The sequence below is a fragment of the Hyalella azteca genome, unplaced genomic scaffold (genome assembly GCF_000764305.2).
Source record: "Hyalella azteca isolate HAZT.00-mixed unplaced genomic scaffold, Hazt_2.0.2 contig3349, whole genome shotgun sequence".
NCBI lineage: Eukaryota > Metazoa > Arthropoda > Malacostraca > Amphipoda > Hyalellidae > Hyalella > Hyalella azteca.
The window spans coordinates 398,956-418,231 of NW_025933600.1; the positions used below are offsets into that span (position 1 = coordinate 398,956).

The 19,276-nt window shown below is 40.0% G+C and overlaps 1 protein-coding gene across 1 annotated transcript in view; it reads left to right on the forward strand.

Annotated features, from left to right (window-relative positions):
* The window catches only part of LOC125177587, a 52,820-nt gene that overhangs the window by 19,016 nt on the left and 14,528 nt on the right, over positions 1–19,276 (forward strand). The window contains exons 14-21 of the mRNA XM_047879573.1: positions 10,396–11,197; positions 11,947–12,162; positions 12,582–13,292; positions 13,438–13,996; positions 14,527–15,005; positions 15,670–15,851; positions 16,825–17,379; positions 18,192–18,431. Coding sequence (XP_047735529.1) covers positions 10,396–11,197; positions 11,947–12,162; positions 12,582–13,292; positions 13,438–13,996; positions 14,527–15,005; positions 15,670–15,851; positions 16,825–17,379; positions 18,192–18,431 — 3,744 coding nt within the window. The remainder of the gene's footprint in view (positions 1–10,395; positions 11,198–11,946; positions 12,163–12,581; positions 13,293–13,437; positions 13,997–14,526; positions 15,006–15,669; positions 15,852–16,824; positions 17,380–18,191; positions 18,432–19,276) is intronic.

Below are 19,276 nucleotides of genomic sequence, written 5' to 3' on the forward strand. Positions count from 1 at the left end.
GATTTAAAGATTTATTGTTCTGCTAAAGTTTAAATAATTCCAAGAAGAGCTTACGTGTGGCAGTCGTATATATTATCAGTACATTTAGTATTTTAGTACGTCTTTTTTATTACATTGAGAGTAACCTCAATTGCTGGTAAAGATAAGAGTTTACTGCATAATCTGCTGCGAAGATAAAAGCTGGCAGCTTTCAGTCTCACTGACTTAATTAAATCACACGGTTCCAAAGCTGGGATAAAATTCTAAGCGAAGCTTTTTTTATTGCTGCCTGATTTACTGCTGCGGAAGTTTCCTGATCTTAACACCTTTCAGTATAATGATATTTTACCCTGCATCGTTGGTTATTATGGTTTTAAAGCTTATAGATTAATTCAAAATGGTTGTTAATGTTGAAAGGAATTTTTTCTTAATAGTTTTGTTTGCCTTTTTACATTCATAGAATTGCTTCAGGCTTGATCAGAGATCCGAATGTGAAATAACATGCATAGAAATGGATTCTAATTCTGTATCAATCCGTATATATTTGATGACTTTTACGATGAATATAACATGATATTTATTGGATGCAGTGCGTGTTGTCCTGATACCTGCAATGGAGGGAGAAGCACTTATCACACAGCTCCTTATCTCAAGTGATAAACTGAAAGCTGACTGTAAACAACTTCATATGGAGCTCACACGCAGCACTAACTATCACACCCACTCGTTTGTAAATGATCGCTTGCCAAATATAGTGTATGATGCAGCCTTGTATCATGATAAATGCTACGTTTTCTTCAATAGAGCTATATCACTTTTTACATGACTAGAAATCTTCAAGTCTATCGAGGAAGATTCTGCATAATTAAATTTTTCACAAAGTAAAAAGTTTGCATGAGCAAGAATACTGAGTTATCGCCTACGAGAAATCGCGTGTACGTTCTTAATTTATTGTAGTTAGCTGCACCTCGAGATAAGTTCCACTAGGCCGGAATTTAAAATTTATTAATGGTATCACAAAATCCTCGTAAAGATGAGGAATAATCTATAGCTTGCACAATGACGACACTGAGCAGAAATGTCACCAGAATTATGCTCGTAATAATTTCTTAGTGAAAAGTTGTGTCCCCTATTAGTGCTGACATATTAGCCAATTTTATTCCATAACTTAGTTGAACTAACGCCTTCCATATTATGAACCGATTATAATGTTCGCCTTTATTGAACATTCTTACGATGATCAGTATGATGCCGCTGTGTTGCTGTCCCCCAGTTAATGATCAAATTGTAGTGAAGTGTAATATTATACCAAGCCTCCTAACGATTGTTGTACAGTCCCTATATATATACTTTCAAAACTCGCTAAGTGAACGTAAGTACTTACGCTCTATTTTCTTGTCTATGATTGGTGGATTTGGCTTGAAAGGCCGTCGATTGGCTGATGAACAATTACTAACTCATACCTTTTTTTGAAAGTATAGGCCTAGGAATGTGTAACTAAGACTAGATTAAAAAGGAAGATCTTCAACTATAAGCAGCATGCGGGAGCTGTGTTGAACCCGCGGTCGAGGTTCGTTGTTCTGTAGTTTATGTTTTAACTAATGTTTTAATTTAATTAATGTTTTAACTTGAAACGCGACCGAGTTTTCCGACACAGTGGCTAGGGCTTAATTGGAAATAAAATAAGCTATAATTCCTCTGAAAATAATTCACAATTTGTAAGAATCAATAACTTGGAGAGGAGAATTGAGGCTGTAATTGCCGCAAAAGGTGGACCTACATCATACTAAGATATAATTTTTTTTTGTGAGGGTTTACCCTTATTTTGTTCAATTCTTGTTACAAGTTATAATTTAAAAATATTTAATTCATCCGAAAATGTAGCCATTTATCGTTTATCATAAATACCGTACGATGCAATATCCTTACGTTTGTTCACTCTCAGTGACAGACAATAAGTACCGTGTAGTGCCAGGTATTCCCTCTAAGTGACGTACAGTAAACCGTATAAAACAACTTCATCATAGAGTTGGACAGGTTCGTTCACCTTTGTGAACACGTGTCGTTGATGTGTCAGGTTTGGCCTGAACGGTCAAGCCTGCGCCCTACGCGCCATCTGTGAAATAGCGGAGATGCCCTTTGACCACGGCCTGGAGGTGAAATCAATAATGTCAAACATGCATAACAACAGCTTATAACAATATCACTGCAATGTAGCTCATCATTGCTTCCGTCCATAATCAGCTGAAGATGACAAACCGGCGCAATATTGTCCCAAGCCTACTTCACAAAAATATAACTCAGTACTCACTGCAGTAAGTGACAGAGAGCGCATTTTCTCAAAATCGACGAAATCGTGAAATCACAGACAGACGGACGGACATGACAAGCACATGCAATTGCGCCTTTATTCCATAAATGAGAAAGTGCGCTAAAAAGGATACGGTGCTAGTGAGCGTAAAAGACTTGCACTGATGGTTGCTGTCGTGTACGAATTTAGGATGTAGCGGACAACCGCGTATTCAGGTCGCTACAATGAATAGTTTACGTATATATTAACTCAAAAGTTAGGTTCCAGAGAGTGACATACGCCGGTAGAGGGTTAAATAAGCATCTCGTTGATACAACTTCTAAGTAAGTCAATTAGTGTCCGTTAAATATTAAATCAAATGTTATTTCTAACGAAAAGAGTATTATACATATGTACAAGCAATATCACAAACTAGAAGGGGTATATCATATTAGCAGAACCTCCTTTCCGAAACGCAATAAATAAATCAATCAGGAACCAGGTCTAAAAGTATCTGTAAATGCTGCAACATGAAGTTGGTAAACGTCAGCTAGCACAACATATCCTCATGTTCATATCTTATCGCCGTGACCAGCTATTCAAGAATTTCCTGTCGTGAGATAATTAGCTGCTCGTTGCATCACTGTACTCATTGTAGGTCTGTTGTCATCTAATTTAATCAACATCGCCCTTGTGCTCTACAGAAACAAGTGGTGCACATAACTGCGGTGCAGCCACGAGTCTCGTGATAATCGGGCATGATTTTCGTTAACTAATACATCGCGGTTTGCATTCTAATTTTCAAGCATTGGCGATGTTATTGAATAGCATTTTTGCGGACGTGACAGTACTTTTAGTTTAGGCGCTTAGGTTGGGAAATGTTTACTTCGTTTTCCTTTGAAGTATGTCCTTAAATTATAATCTGAGCTTAATGCACCAAAAAAGCATTTTTTGGAAGGAGGAAACTTGCAAGATTTACATGGTCCCTGCCAGTTATAGCAGCAGCGCGCTTGAGTAAACGCTTACTTCATTTCAGTTTAAATCAAGAATTCATGACCGGCAAATCGAACTCGCTATAGGCAAAATTATGCAATAAAGTCTCTGACCTCTTAGTGCTCACGCGTGCCGCCTTGGACACCCCAAAACCCATACCATACCCGCTTGTGTAAACGCCTTGTATCTTCGCTGCACATTCCTTTATTTCCGTTCCCATGCTATTACTTGATAGAGTATCTCAGTTTTGTATTTCAATTAATAGACGGCTTATGGCTGTTGATTTTACCATACATAAATACTAGATTAGGAATTAAAATTATATTAAATAAGTGAAGTAAGAAAAATAAAATGTTCAACTATCGTATTTATAATTATTTATTCGAGCGCTATTTTAGTTAGATAAAAATTCATAAAGTGCGCAAAGCTTATGATAAAATCAGTCGTCATGCGATCGCTTGCTCATGCTTCAAATCTGTGGTATCTGCCACAAGATTTACGCCTTTTCCTCGACGGGATTAGAGTAAAACATTCAACCATTTTGACATTTCCAAGTAATCTTGAAGTTAAAATGTAAACGGAGCTGTAATTGGTAGAGATAAGTGCAGGTACCGAGTCATCATTGGTCGTTGCTTCGGTTTGACTATGAAGTGATGTTATCTACGTTGTCATTGGCTGTTATGATCACGTAGACAGTGTGGGCGATAAGGCAGCTTGTTCCCTATATAAGATTCTACTTAGGCCTCTCTCGACCCAGTTCGACGCCCGCACCATCCTGCGAAATCGGAGCGTCACTTCATTCACTTTGATTTGATTTTAATTTGGGTAAAAATCTTGGTAGAAACTTTTAAATCTCCTCAGAGCTTTGAAAAATCAACTGTCATATCACTTCAGATGATTTTTGAGGAACTTGATTGTTCGTTTATATCCCTCGTGCTGTGTTGAATTAAATAAATTTCGTTTATCATCTGTCGCTACTTTTGCACGCAAAGACCATCAGCACAACTGAGATACTTCTTGGATGCATTCTCTACTTTCATTCTGATTCTCTTTTGTGAAGTCAGCTAATTGCTCTAATGTTTGCTGAATGTGATTATCATTCCCGCCTGCAATGATTTTTGTATGTGATTGCCAGTTCTTCTCGTGATTATAAAATGAAGAGTTTTTTATTGTTGTACCAGTGATTATATTGGCCGTTTTTTGCATGCCAAGTGTCCATCGCTCGAAGGTTTTGTGATTCCTGCTGTTTTGATTTTCCCCTTCGATGTTAATTAGAAATCTCAATCTTGATATGCATGTTTATCTTGCTCCACGTAGTAATTGTGCTTGTATAATTTTCCATTTGTGTTGTAGTTTAGAGTAACCATGTATATCAATATAAAAAAGGTTGTATATCTAGTACGACATTTTCTTTCGTCGAGACTTGTCGATTGTCATTGCTTTGTGGGATGATATTTATTGGTATCTGGACTCTGTTTTAAGTATTAAAGTAAATGGCATGTTGGTATAGTATTTATTTGTTATAACCACATCAAGGACGCGTAACATCTTCTCGTTTCACTGCATGGAGAAGCAAAGGCCCGCATGAGTCCTTCATCTTTGGTTGTACACTATGCCTGCGTACTTCATATTACAGCACGTTACACTATGCCTGCGTACTTCATATAACAGCACGTTTCTCGTTACTGTGCGTTGGAAGAGCAGATCTCCCGCATGTGCATTGCAATGCCAGATCTAACTCTTCCAGCTCAGGGTGACGGCGAATTGTCTTCTGGCGTCGACACTCTCTGCAGACCAGCCTGCGTCTGTACTTAAACGTCCGTTTTGTCTTCAGACATATAGTGCCTTAATTTTTTTTGCCGTCTGATTCCGAATCAATTTTGTCTGTTTTATATTTCTTCATAGTGCAAGTTCAATTTGTATTGTTTTTCTCGCATTTTAGTGAGTGAAGGAAATGAAGAGCTGTGATAGGCTTCACTTTAGAGATCTTGCATGAATTAAGGAGTCCTACTTACCATAAGTCTTCCTGATATTGAACTTTATTTAATACGAGATTTGCATGAAATCAAGTAGCGCTTATTAGCGTCCTCTAACGAACCGCATGAAATCTTCACCATTTGGCTTTTATTAAACTTTTTTTTTCATTGTCGCATGAAATATCCGAAACATTTAATATTTATATAAGCCAATGATAATTGTGCAGATTTTTAAATCTAAATCTATACAAGGGGACATCCAAGTTTTGCCGTCTGATTTCGAATCAATTTTGTCTGTATTAGATTTCTTCATAGTTCAAGTTTAATTTGTATTGTTTTACTCGCATTTTAGTTGGGGAAATGAAGAGTTGTAAGGCTTCACTTTGCTTCACGAAATTACCTTTTCGGAAAGCATCAGCTGTTTTTTGAAATCGAAGAAAATATCTCGGCACGAGATCGAAAAATGTCAGGACGCCGATTTTTCTTATTCATCTTTGACATCGAGAAGATAATGGAATAATAATAATTGAATATAATTAATAATAGAATGGTAATAAGATACTGGAATACTTTCTTCGACGAGACCATTTCACCCACTTTCTGCAAAGAAAGAGACGATTTTTCCACATTGGTGTGGCGGTGAAGGTTCAAGTGGAGCCGCTGAATCTGAACTCTGTTATAGTCAGTGAGATTCAACTCCTCCAACTTATACCGAACTGGCCCTGAGCTTCAAATTCGCTTCAAAGATCCAAGGATTTGCACCGGGCGTCAAGTTTTGAAAATCGAGTATTCACTTCGGAATTCGAGATACTCGACCTGACCGCAGCCGGCCCGTCTCAAGCGATTTGGCCGACGTTTTTTTATCGGTTAACAATGCGTCTTTTGACGTATTGTTATCTCAGAAATGCTTGCTTGGCGCAGCATAATGAAGTCGCATTCTCCCTGTACATTCTTCGTGTTATGCACCAGCCATATCATTCAGTCAAATTCTGTAATACGTTATCTCAATCTGACTCGCAATAACGCTCATGGCGTGTATAGAAATATATTGAAAAGAAAGTTAACTAACTTTTACTGATATATAGTTGAAATTTTGATTACAACTTATTACCGAACTAATTTTCAATCTAAAACATTTAACATGCCGATAATTTGGATATTTTTCGCGTGAATTTTAATTATAAGTTGACTCAACATCATTTCACTCCAAAAATGAATTATTTGTTTGATGTTTTCAATTTTTTATAATTTGATGCGAAATTATATGTGATTTTTTCAAAGAACTTTTTTAGTCGACATGTTGCGTCCCCATATGTATGTCTCACAAGCTTCGTGAGGATTATAGTTTTGACCACGCAATAAAAAGTTTGCCAGCGACTTACTATCATTATCCATATATACATTATATACAAGCGTTGTGGACACGTAATTAGTGAACTTCCATCGTCTAGTGTAGTGGACACTTGCTGTAATCATTCACCCAATTTATTATCATTCATCTGAAAATTGCTATTCACAAAAACCTGAACTCTAGTGAAGTTTTTGGTATATCTAAGCATATGGGAAATGTTTGGTGAATAATAATATAATTTGATTTTTAGCTTTGAAAATGTGATGAAAGTAACGTATTTTCTTAGATTTTAATTCGGAAAAATTTTGTACACAGGTTTCTACTAGATTCTTCAACATTTTCCTAGTCTCTCTAATGTTAAATAAAACAATCTTTCTAATAAAATTTTTGCAAACATACGCCATGAGCTGTTGTGTTGCGCAGGTATTGCCAAAAAATGGCGTAATATCACCAGATATTAGCTGCATTTTCTAATAATCGACTCCACTAAAGAATTTTTTTGAACAATCAAATTATTTAGACAGAAACAAATCAATTATAGTTAATCTATAGTCCTGCGTAGACAATATTGCATTAATATGACCCTATGATTTTGCCACTAAATGATTTTGAGTGGAATAGTTCACAATTAACTCTTTGAATATCGTTCATAATTTATATAATTATTAATGAAAGAAATATATTGAAATGGAATAGAAGATGGTATAGAATAGAATAAAATGTAAGTAAGTAGTTCTCACGAGTTTGCTTGTGGGAAATAAAGTAGTCTCGCCGCTCAGGTTCTCTTATTTACCAAAAGAGGAGACATATTATTGATTAAAAGTACTTTATATGCGTTTGTCCGTGAAGAATTTGCACGGCAAATGCTTCCTCAGGAGAAGGCAAGTGATAATGACACGCAAAAAACGTCGATACCATACGTAGCTTTTTTACAGCACGAAGTCGATGCGTGCAAGGTAATGTGCTTACGCTCATTTCATCTCGTTACCAATTATAGGCCTCTCTATATATAGCGAAGCTAACATTAATGACTAGGGAATGTGATACGTGCGATCAAGAAAATCGCTCAAGCCCACCTATCAAAACCTTCCGATATTCGATCGATATCACTTCATTTTATCAGCATAAAAAATCAAACATATTTATTTAGGATTATTTACTATTTTTTTTCTATTTGCCGGCTCGTTACTGATTCGGAGAGAACATTGAACTTAATTTGTACCACGCAGGTTCAGGTGAAATAATCTTGTAAGAATCCATTTTTGCTAATTACCAGTCTTCTCTAAAATCCTTGACGAGCAATTTGGCATTCTCAGTCAAGAATCATTTTTTAAGAACTACCAATCATTTTTTAAATTATAATCAAACAATTTTGCATTCTCAGTCAGTACGTTTCGGCGCTTCATGCGTATTTCGTATTGCAATCGAATGTAAATTTCCGCTATTTTAGCTCTAGGAATTAAGAACTTGAAGCTCCACAGAGCTATCCAGAAAATGTTTGTGTGCCCGGTCTTATCGACTTGTCTGTTAGGGATGACTAGCTAGTGAACTTCTCGAGCTGTAGATACGCTTATCAAACGGTATTGGTGTCCTTATTTACTTGCTGGTAACAATTGCTTGTCTTCGCCAAACTGAATGAAGAACTAATGTAACAAGAGCGAGTTAAGTGAGAATTTTTTGTGAAAGAATTGCTAAAGACAACGGCCGTAAATAGAGAAAAAGCTAAAGACAACGGCCGTAAATAGAGAAAAACTGCTCGTTTGTTGTCAAGGAAAATCTCGAAATTAGCATCGATAACGATTTGTGGAGTGGATAAATATAAACACTATAACAATTTATTACTCGAAGTAGAATCGTATCGATGAAAGTGAAATGCTTCCTGTTATTATAGTCAATTAATAGATTTAAACAGCGACAAATTGCGGAATATTCGGGATTATCCTATCGGAGGGTGAAAATACTAATGTAATTTGCATATTTTGCTCTATTAATTTAAGTATCTGAAGGATAACAGTCTCTGACACTTAATGCTTGTAAGCTTCATTTCTCTTCGCGGGACATGAAATATTATCTTTCTGCGACATTTGGCGTACTTAATTAGTTACGTTACACTTAGCTGTACACAAATGTTTAGTTTCCCTTATTCCGTATATCAATAAGAATCACAGCTCCCTTTGCTCGTAAGTTCGGCGTTGCAGTTCAGCTCACCACAGGATAAACAAACATTGGGCGAAACATTAATTCTTCCCCCTTTCAATTCTAACTATTCCAAATAAAATCGATCATTTTCCGTTTTGTTTATAGTAATACGATAATTGTATTTGTGGAGATTTTGTTTTTATCAACAATCAAAGTTGGTGGCATTTACAATTTTCATATAGTTTTTGACGAATGTGGATTGATATTCAAATATGAGAAATGTGTAGATAACGATACCGAACTGGTCCCTTCATTAGAACGGTTTGATGTGTAGGAAGCGCAGCGGATGTGCATCGAATATTAGTTTTTTTATTTGTGCTAAAGAGAGAATGCGATTTTATTCACCGTCACACAATTCATCTGCATGCAATTTTACCTTGGCATGTAGACAACTTATTAATCTGTACAGTACGTGTGCCTATCCTCATTATTGCATTTTTAATCCACTTAATTTTTTATTATATAGTGGACTAAAATTTAGTCACGAATGTCTTTATTAATTGTGGTTAGAAAAATTCTCCGTGGCTAAATAGTTGATAGCCATACACAATAATTTCAGTAAAATTATCCTGAGTACATCCCATGTATCTGACTTTTTTTGGCAACCCTTAATTAAATTGAAGTTCTTCCGTCTATGTCTTCCGAGATACTCTTAAATTTCATTTTAATTATTTTACTAACTTAGCCTCATTCGAATATTATACAAGTATTCAAGAAATGGGTTTATCGATTGATTGCTCATTGCAAAACATATAAAAACAATATGCAAATTTTGTTGCGGTGCGGTATGCGTCGATGAAATTAAAACGGAGCCGTCGTGCTGCATGTAAACTAATGGAACAGCACGCTCGTGCTGCATTATAGTGCTGCATGTAAACTAATGGAACAGCACGCTCGTGCTGCATTATAGTGCTGCATGTAAACTAATGGAACAGAGCGCTCGTGCTGCATTATAGTGCTGCATGTAAACTAATAGAACAGTACGCTCGTGCTGCATTATAGTGCTGCATGTAAACTAATGGAACACTACATTCGTGCTGCATTATAGTGCTGCATGTAAACTAATGGAACAATACGCTCGTGCTGCATTATAGTGCTGCATGTAAACTAATGGAACAGAGCGCTCATGCTGCATTATAGTGCAGCATGATACATACATGCTATACACACTAACCGACGCTGTGTCTCGCTCAGTCGTTAGAGCAGCCGTTATCGCTCCCTGATAACGCCGTGCTGATAACCGCCTCTATATACCTGCTCCTCTTTACTGCTGTCGACATCGCTTCCTTGAATACAATTAAACTATGCGAATTATTAAGAATTTTAGCATACGGATCAACCATCTCCATATGTATATCCTTCGGTGCTGAGATTCGGCATAAGTCTAATAATGCCCTTTTGCTCATTGTTCAAACAATTATTTCGAGAACAGAGTGAAATTGTCGTATTATTAAAGTCAGTATAATATCAAAATAGTTCGATGAGCTTAATTTTGTGCTAGAACCGTTTGTTCTTGAAATATGAGCTTTATTTGTTTCAATACAGTTTAATTGATAGCTTCACATTATTAAAATTCAAGAATTTTTTTCCATATTTTTATCTTTCAGATCCTCGCTGAAGACCGAAAAGTTGTCAATGCACTTCTGACGTTTGATTTCCTTGCGAAGATTTCCCACCTGCCCCCGCGCTACCACAAACCTGCGTTCGGGTCTCATGGCTCCATCCAATCATTCATTAGCTCCCTGCTGCAGCCGCCGCAGCCTCCTAACCCGCCCGCCCCATGTAACACTGCGCCTCTGAAGCCGACTCTCTCGACCGTGGGTACATCTTTACCTCCTGCCAACCTCAACCCCAAGATGACGGGACAGTTCTTCTCACCGTCCATCGTACGCACCACCAGCACCACCTTGCCTCCCCGGGAGACCGGAGAACTCAGGGACTCTAGACTCCGTGCCGGCACCTTATCTCCGAGGGTGTCGGGTTTATCGGATAGAAAACTGCGTGGTATTTCAGCTCATGACGAGAACTTTGGAGCCGGTTGCGGTCGTTTGTTAGGCGGACCGACTTCAGTTCTTAGCGAACGCGTTGTTGCCGCAGCTGTTGATTCAGGACACTTACCATCGACGTACTCGGGAGCCGCCACTTCAACAAATACCGAGGGCGCCAAAATATGCCTCGAGTTCAACGCTAGGCCTGCCCCGAGTGGGTTTCCTAAATTGTGCTCACGAAGCTCGAGCGTGAGCAGCAACCGTCAAGTTACGGACGCTGCTCACGGCACCAAAGGCTGGCAACGGCCAGGCCCTGAAGGCGATCATGATCGCGTCCAGACGATGACATTTGAGCCTGCAGTCGCCGAGCTGTTGCAGTACTGCACTCAAGCTGAAGTTCTTTTCTCAACTTTCACACAAGGCAAGAATCTTGTTTTGGTCTGGTCCTAAAAAATTGCAACTCTTAAACGTTACAATTTAGTATCCGTGACTAATTAAATATACTTATTGCGTCATTATGTCAGGATTGGCATCAAGACTGCAGTAATCAACAGTCTCCTATGCTTTTTTTGTTATCTTTCACAACCTCATATGACCTCGCATAGTAGCTACTAATTGCGTGTTTTTTTGTAATTGTGAAAATTTTCCAGTATCTCAAATACTGGAGGATCAATTAAATGAAAGTATCCGAATAGAGAGGATAATCGTATTGGAAGTATATACGAATAGAGATGATCAGTTCATTAAAATTAGCTTCATGTCGAGGGTCACTTAACGGGAAATATATTTACATTGAGGATCAGTTAATTGAAACTGTTTAAATATATTGCTATCGCCGATTGTTTAAAGCACCAAAAACACCAAACATGCATGACATTTGGGAGAGTCTTTTATTTTATTATCTTGATGGTCCAATTTTGGCGATTCATCCAGCAGCGTATACTGAAATGCGTTAGAAGTTGAGCGTTCGTTATTTATAACTAATTAACTAGAGATAATTAATATAATATAATTATATACCTCTAATATAATATAATTAGATACCTGTAATGTAATATAATTAGATACCTTTGGTATCTAATGAACTAGAGACTTCACGGAAATCACCGATCCCATACGTGTTTTTCCTAGTATTAAGTGTAAACCATGACATGGACATTGCACGGGCAGACTTGTACTACCGCCTGATCAAGCCTGTAAGCTGCGCCATGGAGGACGAGAGCGACGCTATCAACCAAGTCCTGTACAGCCTCCTGCTAGACCAGCTCCTCGACCTCCACAACGGACACGAGATCCCCCTGTCGCCTCACGACCATAAACTCCTTCCTCAGCTCCTCAGGGACAGACATGAGGCTCGGGGAGGTTGCTTCGCCGAGTATTTCGTTGGTAAATATTTCTTCTCGTCTATTATGGAACAATTGCGTGCTTTTTCTTACATGATCGAAAGTCCGAGGTGGTAAGTCGGTTACATGTAACTACGCACGATGTATGACCACGACCATTTGATGAAGACAGAAAGTCAATTTATTCCAAATTTGTAATTATGTCTAACTAGACTTTAGCATTAAAAGTTTTTATTTTGTTGCAAACGGTGCAATGTAACATTTTATTTTCTTAACATACATTGTAGAGCGTGTGAGAGAGCTTTTCATAATCGTAAACTTCAATTTGTTTGAACGCAGGCTGCTTTTGTGTTGAGCAGAGTGAGCATTCTAATGACGAGCCATATCTGTGTCTAGATATACCGTACTTGCTTGTGCAATCATTAAATCAGGCATGTATTAGGCGCTTGATTTTCGTTCCAGAAAATGAAGAAGAAATTCCTAAATGGCGCTGCCTGGTGAAGGCTTCATCGAGCACAAAGCTCCTTCTGACTTTGCTACCGGCCTCTTACCACGACTTGAAGCTGCTTCTGCTGCACCGCTCAAACCTGACCCCTGACTACACCAACCCTGCGCTCAGACTCGTGTCTCCTTACGAAGACTTCCTCAAGCTCGAGAAGGAAGCAAGTCAAGAGTCCTCGGAGCGTTCAGAACTGCTCTTGCAGCAACAAAGAGGATCTACGGAGAGTAACAGCAGTTCTGCTGTTATTTCAGGCGTTTCTTTGAGCCACCGGTCGTCAACGCTGTCTTCGTCTGGGCTATACGGAGGAAGGAACCAGTGTGGCTCTGTTTACAGCGGGTGCTTGGGATCTTTCAGTTCTGGTCACACCTTGAGTGGGTCTCTCCACCATCATCATCACTACCATTCGCCCATGCCCCACCAACACAGTCTTCCTTCGTCTCCTCGACCGTCCGCGTCAATGACTTTCCCTAGCATGCCGACGGTCGGCGGGGGTGGGGAGGCAGTGGCTCCTGCCACTCCCCACCAACAATTGTCCGGAAGGACCAGATTCAAATCAGGACCATCACATCCGCACTATGCACAAAAGTCGCAGCTTTCGTCTGGTCCTCCCGGGAAAGAAGGCTTCAGCAGAGCGAGGGCGAGCTCATTTCACGGCCGTCGCGAGAGATCGGGTTTGTGCTTCTCATCTTTAATAATAACTGTGATCATAACTTGCACTTCTAATGTATAGAAGGTGACGTGATACATTATAAATCGATTTGTAACTTTATTTTTCTGTGACAATGAATCTGATCACATTTATACGTACCCTTACAGGATCTCTGAGCCGGTGGGGACGGGGCGGTGAGCGATGTCGCCGCGGGTCTGTGGGTGATGGTCCTGAGCGTCCACCACAAGGCCAGATGTCACCAGCGTGCAACAAGCCCGACTGTACCCACTCTTTGCACTCCCGCCAACATGGCGGTTTCACTAGACAACAACAGCAGCAGCAGCAGCAGGTGCCATACCACGTGCAGGTGGCGAAGCAATCCTCAGCTCCCAGTACAGAAAAATCCCGTAAGCGATACGTGTCCATGCCTATGAAATCCTTACCTGGGTCTGGAGCTGGCGCGTTTTCTGGACCTTTTGACCTGAACAACAAAAGCATTTCCGCCAGCGTTTCCACAGAAGCTCTGCATGGAGGAGCCTCAGCTTGTTTTTATGAAAAAGTCACCACGCCCGGCGCTTCTTCGAGCTGCGGACGTGCCGGAGAAAATGTGGAGACCCGCCCGCCCCAGAAGCCCTGTGGGCACCGGCCGCTGCTGGGGGCGCTAACCCTGCCTGTCTACCTCTACGACTGTCGCCTCGATGTCATCATATCGCAGCTTGTACATCGGTATGAATTATTCTATCATTCTTTAGGACATTCAAAGTTTAGATGATGTTTGGGGAAGTATTCAGGTATTAGCAGTGGAAAGAATTTTTATAGTGAGGGTTCTTGAAGGATATTTCTCTTATTTTTTGTTTATTATCCACGCTTTATCGGTTGCTGATGCCCCCTGTACAATTTTGACGAAATAAATTGATTTATGGCAAATTTTTTATAATGATCTTGAAGTATGTAAATTACCTAATATACCGTTTACATGATGATATTGATTCTTTTCTCTCTAGCACCCGCGAAAAAGATGTCTTATCTTGGCGGTTAAATTTTTTATTATTATATCTTTACGTAGTTTGAAACGCAAAATTGTTAGAAATTTCTAGAAATATTGTGTAATATTCCATTGTATTTATAATAAACTGTTTAGTAAAGTATATATTTTTAGGTAACTCCGCGTACATATTTGTTAACTTTTTGAATAATGTTTTTTGAACGATATTTTGTTAACAATAATGTGTAAAAAAATTCTGTTTCGATATCAGGAGCACAACCCGCAACGTGCTACGCGACATCTTCAAAGACTTCACCCTGCACACCGACGCCGTGCCAGCCACTGAACGTGCGTCACGATCCTCTAAGAAGGACGACGACTGTGACGACTCGTATTACTCCGAGCAACACTTCATGCCTGCTGGGGACGAGCCCGAGGAACCTTGTCGCGACGCGTCTGCTCCAAGGAGCCCATCGAGTGCCGCCAAGACTGTCGTCGCTGGGGAGATGAGTGCTCCTGTAGGGGCTGACGTGGGGTCCTCTGGCAATATTATGAGTGATGCGTTACTCGGCAGCAAAGGTGTTGGTGCCTCGAGTGCCACCGTCAGGAGGAAGAGTTCGGTCACGAAGTCGCTGAGTGGCGGGATGTCCGGGACGCCGGGACGGCGTGTTGGTGGCGGCGGCCCTCGCTTCATGACGGCGCATGAGGCCTCGAAACAGCGCCACGCTGCGGACGAGCTCGACCAACGAGGTGAAAACTTAGCCTTCTTCCTTTTTCATTTTGGCAAGGTGGCCCAGTGGTTACAGTTCAGGGCCTATACTTTCAAAAAAAAAAGTTAGAGGGCGTATGTTCATGAACCAATCATTGACGGCCTTTTAAGCAAAATCCACCAATCATGGACAAGAAAATAGAGCGTAAGTACTTACGTTCACTTAGCCATTTTTGAAAGTATGGCCCCAGAGTACTAAGATTGGCGCAGAGAGGGGCGGGTTCGATCCCATCTCTGTGCGCCAGTTTCTGGTCAGAATCGGCAAGGAGCACAGAAGAATTTGAACTGTGCTTAACCGGGCAAACCTTAACCGGGCATCACAGCTGTGCTTAACCGGGCGGTTAAGCACATCAGAATTTGAATCAGTGAGTTGCGAGTTCAAGCCCGCAACAAGCTGTGGATGTTCTGCAATGTTAAGAATCGGCGACAGACCTCCGGCCTAATAAACGCTGAAACCGCTGTATTAATGATTTGCCATGTTGCCTCCAGTTTGACACCCTGACCCTAATTATTTACACTTTATTTAGAATATATTTTATTACAATTTATTTTCATAGTTTATTTTAACTATATATTTTAAAACTATATTTATACCTATATATCTTCATACGACCGCGTTTGTTATACAAAGACACGTCATTACAGAGACGTCTAGTTCGCTGGTGTGGCTGACGACGGCAGTGGAGGCGTGTCAGTACCGCTGCCTCGTGGTGACGAGCTTTGAAGCGCTGCGTGCAGGACTGAGCGTCCACCCCTGCGACCTGAACCCTGTGCTGGACCAGTGCCATGAGTCCGTGCACGAGATCGACATCACTGAGTACCTCCATGTGAGAACTTACCTGCATAAATGTGTACCTGAGGGCCTATACTTTCGAAATAAGTTAAGAGCTCGTAAGTTCAGCCAATCATTGACGGCCTTTCAAGCAAAATCTGCGACCTGAACCCTGTACTGGACCAGTGCCATGAGTCCGTGCACGAGATCGACATCACCGAGTACCTCCATGTGAGGACACCTGCTCCTGTATACGTCTTCGTCGAGGATGTTTCCTTGTTGTGCCGTTGTCGTTATAATACGTATACTATATTATCCACCGTCCCGTTATTGGAGCATTATTGTACCAATTTAATATCGTTATTATACTATTAATGTACCGCTATTGTGCCGCTATTACTCTTTATTGTAGCGAGACATGTGAAGCATTAAATGAATCAACCTACTCAGGAGATTCACATCACTCACCCACTCGAGGAATATAACAATTAGTTTTCCAATATGTCAATCAATGTTACTGATGAATGTTAGCAAGAAAAGCCAGAGTGGCTCGCGTACAGTGTACGCGAATATCTGAACGTGACGGCATTTTTTTTCTTGTATTGTTGTGCTGTTATTGCTTGAAGTCGAGTGATTTCTAGGAGTTTTTAGCTCCTATATAGTTCCTGTACTGTTCCTCTTCGTAATTTTCCGTGCGACGCTTTTTGCCCGATGATATACAGTAACTTTGAAGTGCCTGTATGATGAAGCAGTGGTTGAATTTTGTTCTTCCTAATGCTGGATAGCTCGTTTCTGTTCAATTTTTGATTGAACAGATTATTATAATTGTGGAAGAACGGTTCTTTGATATCTCATGTAACAAATCTCTGATTCATTGTTTGATCACGTAGAATCTTCAATAATTTTAATAGATAGCACCTTGCCTCGTATTGAGATATCAAATGAAATATTTTGTCTTATTCCTTTTAGTAAATATTATTCCTGTTGTCTTATTTCTTTTACTAGGTAATAATGTTGCGATATTGCAGGCGATATGCGGACATATTCGCGACTTTTCGTTGCGGCAGAAAGTGGAAGAAACACAACAGCAGCAACAGCACAAATCCCCTACATCGACCTCTCCTCCGCGCCCAACAGACCCTGATAACTGGGACAAGCAAGGAACCTTGGAGCAAATGGAGTCCGTTGAGCAGCTCGGTCAGCTCGAGCAGAATCTTGTTCGTCGAGCCAACACTCAAGATGAGCAAAAATTCAAAAATTTCCCTCTCGAGGTTTCTGAAGAATCCGATACTTGTAAAATAGTCCCTCCCGCAGTCGAAGCTACAAAGAAAGAAATTCAAGAGCATTTAAAATTATGTCTCAAAGAAACATTTGAAAAAGCCTTACTTGATAGCAATTCCGGTGACACGCTCATCAAAAGCGCAGTTTTGGAAGGAGCTTCGAAGACTTCAGCGCCGCCTACGACGAAGTCTTCGAGCGTTGAGAAGACAGGATCTTCTGTGGACTCTGTAGGATCTCATCCTCGTCCTGTGCTCGAGCGCCAGAACTCCTTGCATGAAGACCCAACGCTGTCCATGGATCAGGTACTCAGATCCTCTCAAGTCCCCACGCACCAGTAGCCTCATTCCCCTGCACTAGACTCCCCACGCACCAGTAACCTCGTTCCCCTGCACTAGACTCCCCACGCACCAGTAGCCTCATTCCCCTTGCTCTGACTATCAAAGTTTGTCAATTATGACATAATATTGAATTGAGTCCTGTACCAAATGTGTATGTAATTCTGATCGATAATGTCAGGAATGTTATTGTGTTTGAAATTAACATAATATTTAGTGGAATTTAGTTAATCAATCACAGCAAATAAAGTTTTTTTTGTTATTTATATGGCAGCACCTCTATTTTTGATGTTAAACAACGATTAAACTACTAGTTAACGATGAGGTTTTGTAAAGTATTTTTGGCTTATCGATGCAAACGTCAAATATTGGTAGGGGTATAAAATAAGGTATCCTTACGTTTTCTATTTCGTAACCATCAGAACTCACGATGACATTCGACAATTTGCCACATTCAACATAATTGTGTATTTATATGGCAGAAATTTTTTACATTTGCCACAAATTTGCCACATTCGACTCAATCGTGTATTTATATGGAAGAAATTTGCCACATTTGCCACAAATTGGCCACATTAGACTCACTCGTGAATTTATATGGCATAAATTTGCCACACATTTGGCACATTCGCGTCAATGATGTATTTATATGGCAGAAATTTCCACACATTTGTCACATTCGCCTTAATGGTGTATTTATATGGCAGAAATTAGCCACATTTGCCAGCAATTTGCCATAAATTAGCCACACTCGCCTCAATGATGTATTTCTACGGCAGAAATGGACGCTTGGTAAGCACTACAAGGTACACCGCAGCAGCACGAGCACGAGCAGCAGCAGCCTGTTCCCGCTATGCCTGCTGGAGCAGCACCAGCCCTGTCGCCCCCTGCAGTCGCTGCACTCGAGCATACGGCAGCGCTGCACGGCCCTCCTGCTGCAGCAGTACCGTCCTGTGCCCGCCATGCCTGACCATCACTTCTACGTGCAGGGCCCAGCCCCTGCTGCTGCTGCCTCGCTGGTGCGTGGTGCTCCTGCAATATGAATAATCATTAGGATAAGAAGCGTGCACCTACAATAACAATAATAAGATGATTAGGATAAGAAATGTGAGGAATATTCAGGGTATAAATAGCACTTCTACGTGGAGGGCGGCGCCCCTGCTGCTGGTGCTGCCTCGCTGGTCCGTGGTCCTACAATAATCATTAGGATAAGAAACGTGCACCTACAATAATAATAATAAAATTATGGGATAAGAAAATTTGAAGAATGTTAAGGGTATAACTATTGACCTTTGCTGAAAGGAGTAATATAGACAGAAGTGTTTACTATGCAGAAAACAGAATACATCGTTACCGTAAGTTATGTAGAATACAGATACATCGTTAAAGAAAGGCAGGGATTTACTGTTGACGAGCTATTCATTGATTTATACCACTGCACTAATTCCTCTCAAATGTTTCTTTTGAAATAGCTAGTCAAGTTCTAAATGAAATGAAAGTGAAATTCATTTATTATTATGGTTCATTCTTATCTCTGTGCGTTCTCCATTGTTTGCTGTTTATTTTGGAGTATCATTTCTCCTTTATGACATTTGAGATAATTTTCCCTCCGCGTTACGTTCAACATTGTGATTTTTTTAGAGTAAAGTTTTTAATTGCAACCTTATTGGATGTTGAGTTATTGTATGTTGAGTTATTGGCTGTTGAGTTATTGGATGTTGAGTTATTGTATGTTGAGTTATTGGATGTTGAGTTATTGGATGTTGAGTTATTGGATGTTGAGTTATTGTATGTTGAGTTATTGTATGTTGAGTTATTGGATGTTGAGTTATTGGATGTTGAGTTATTGGATGTTGAGTTATTG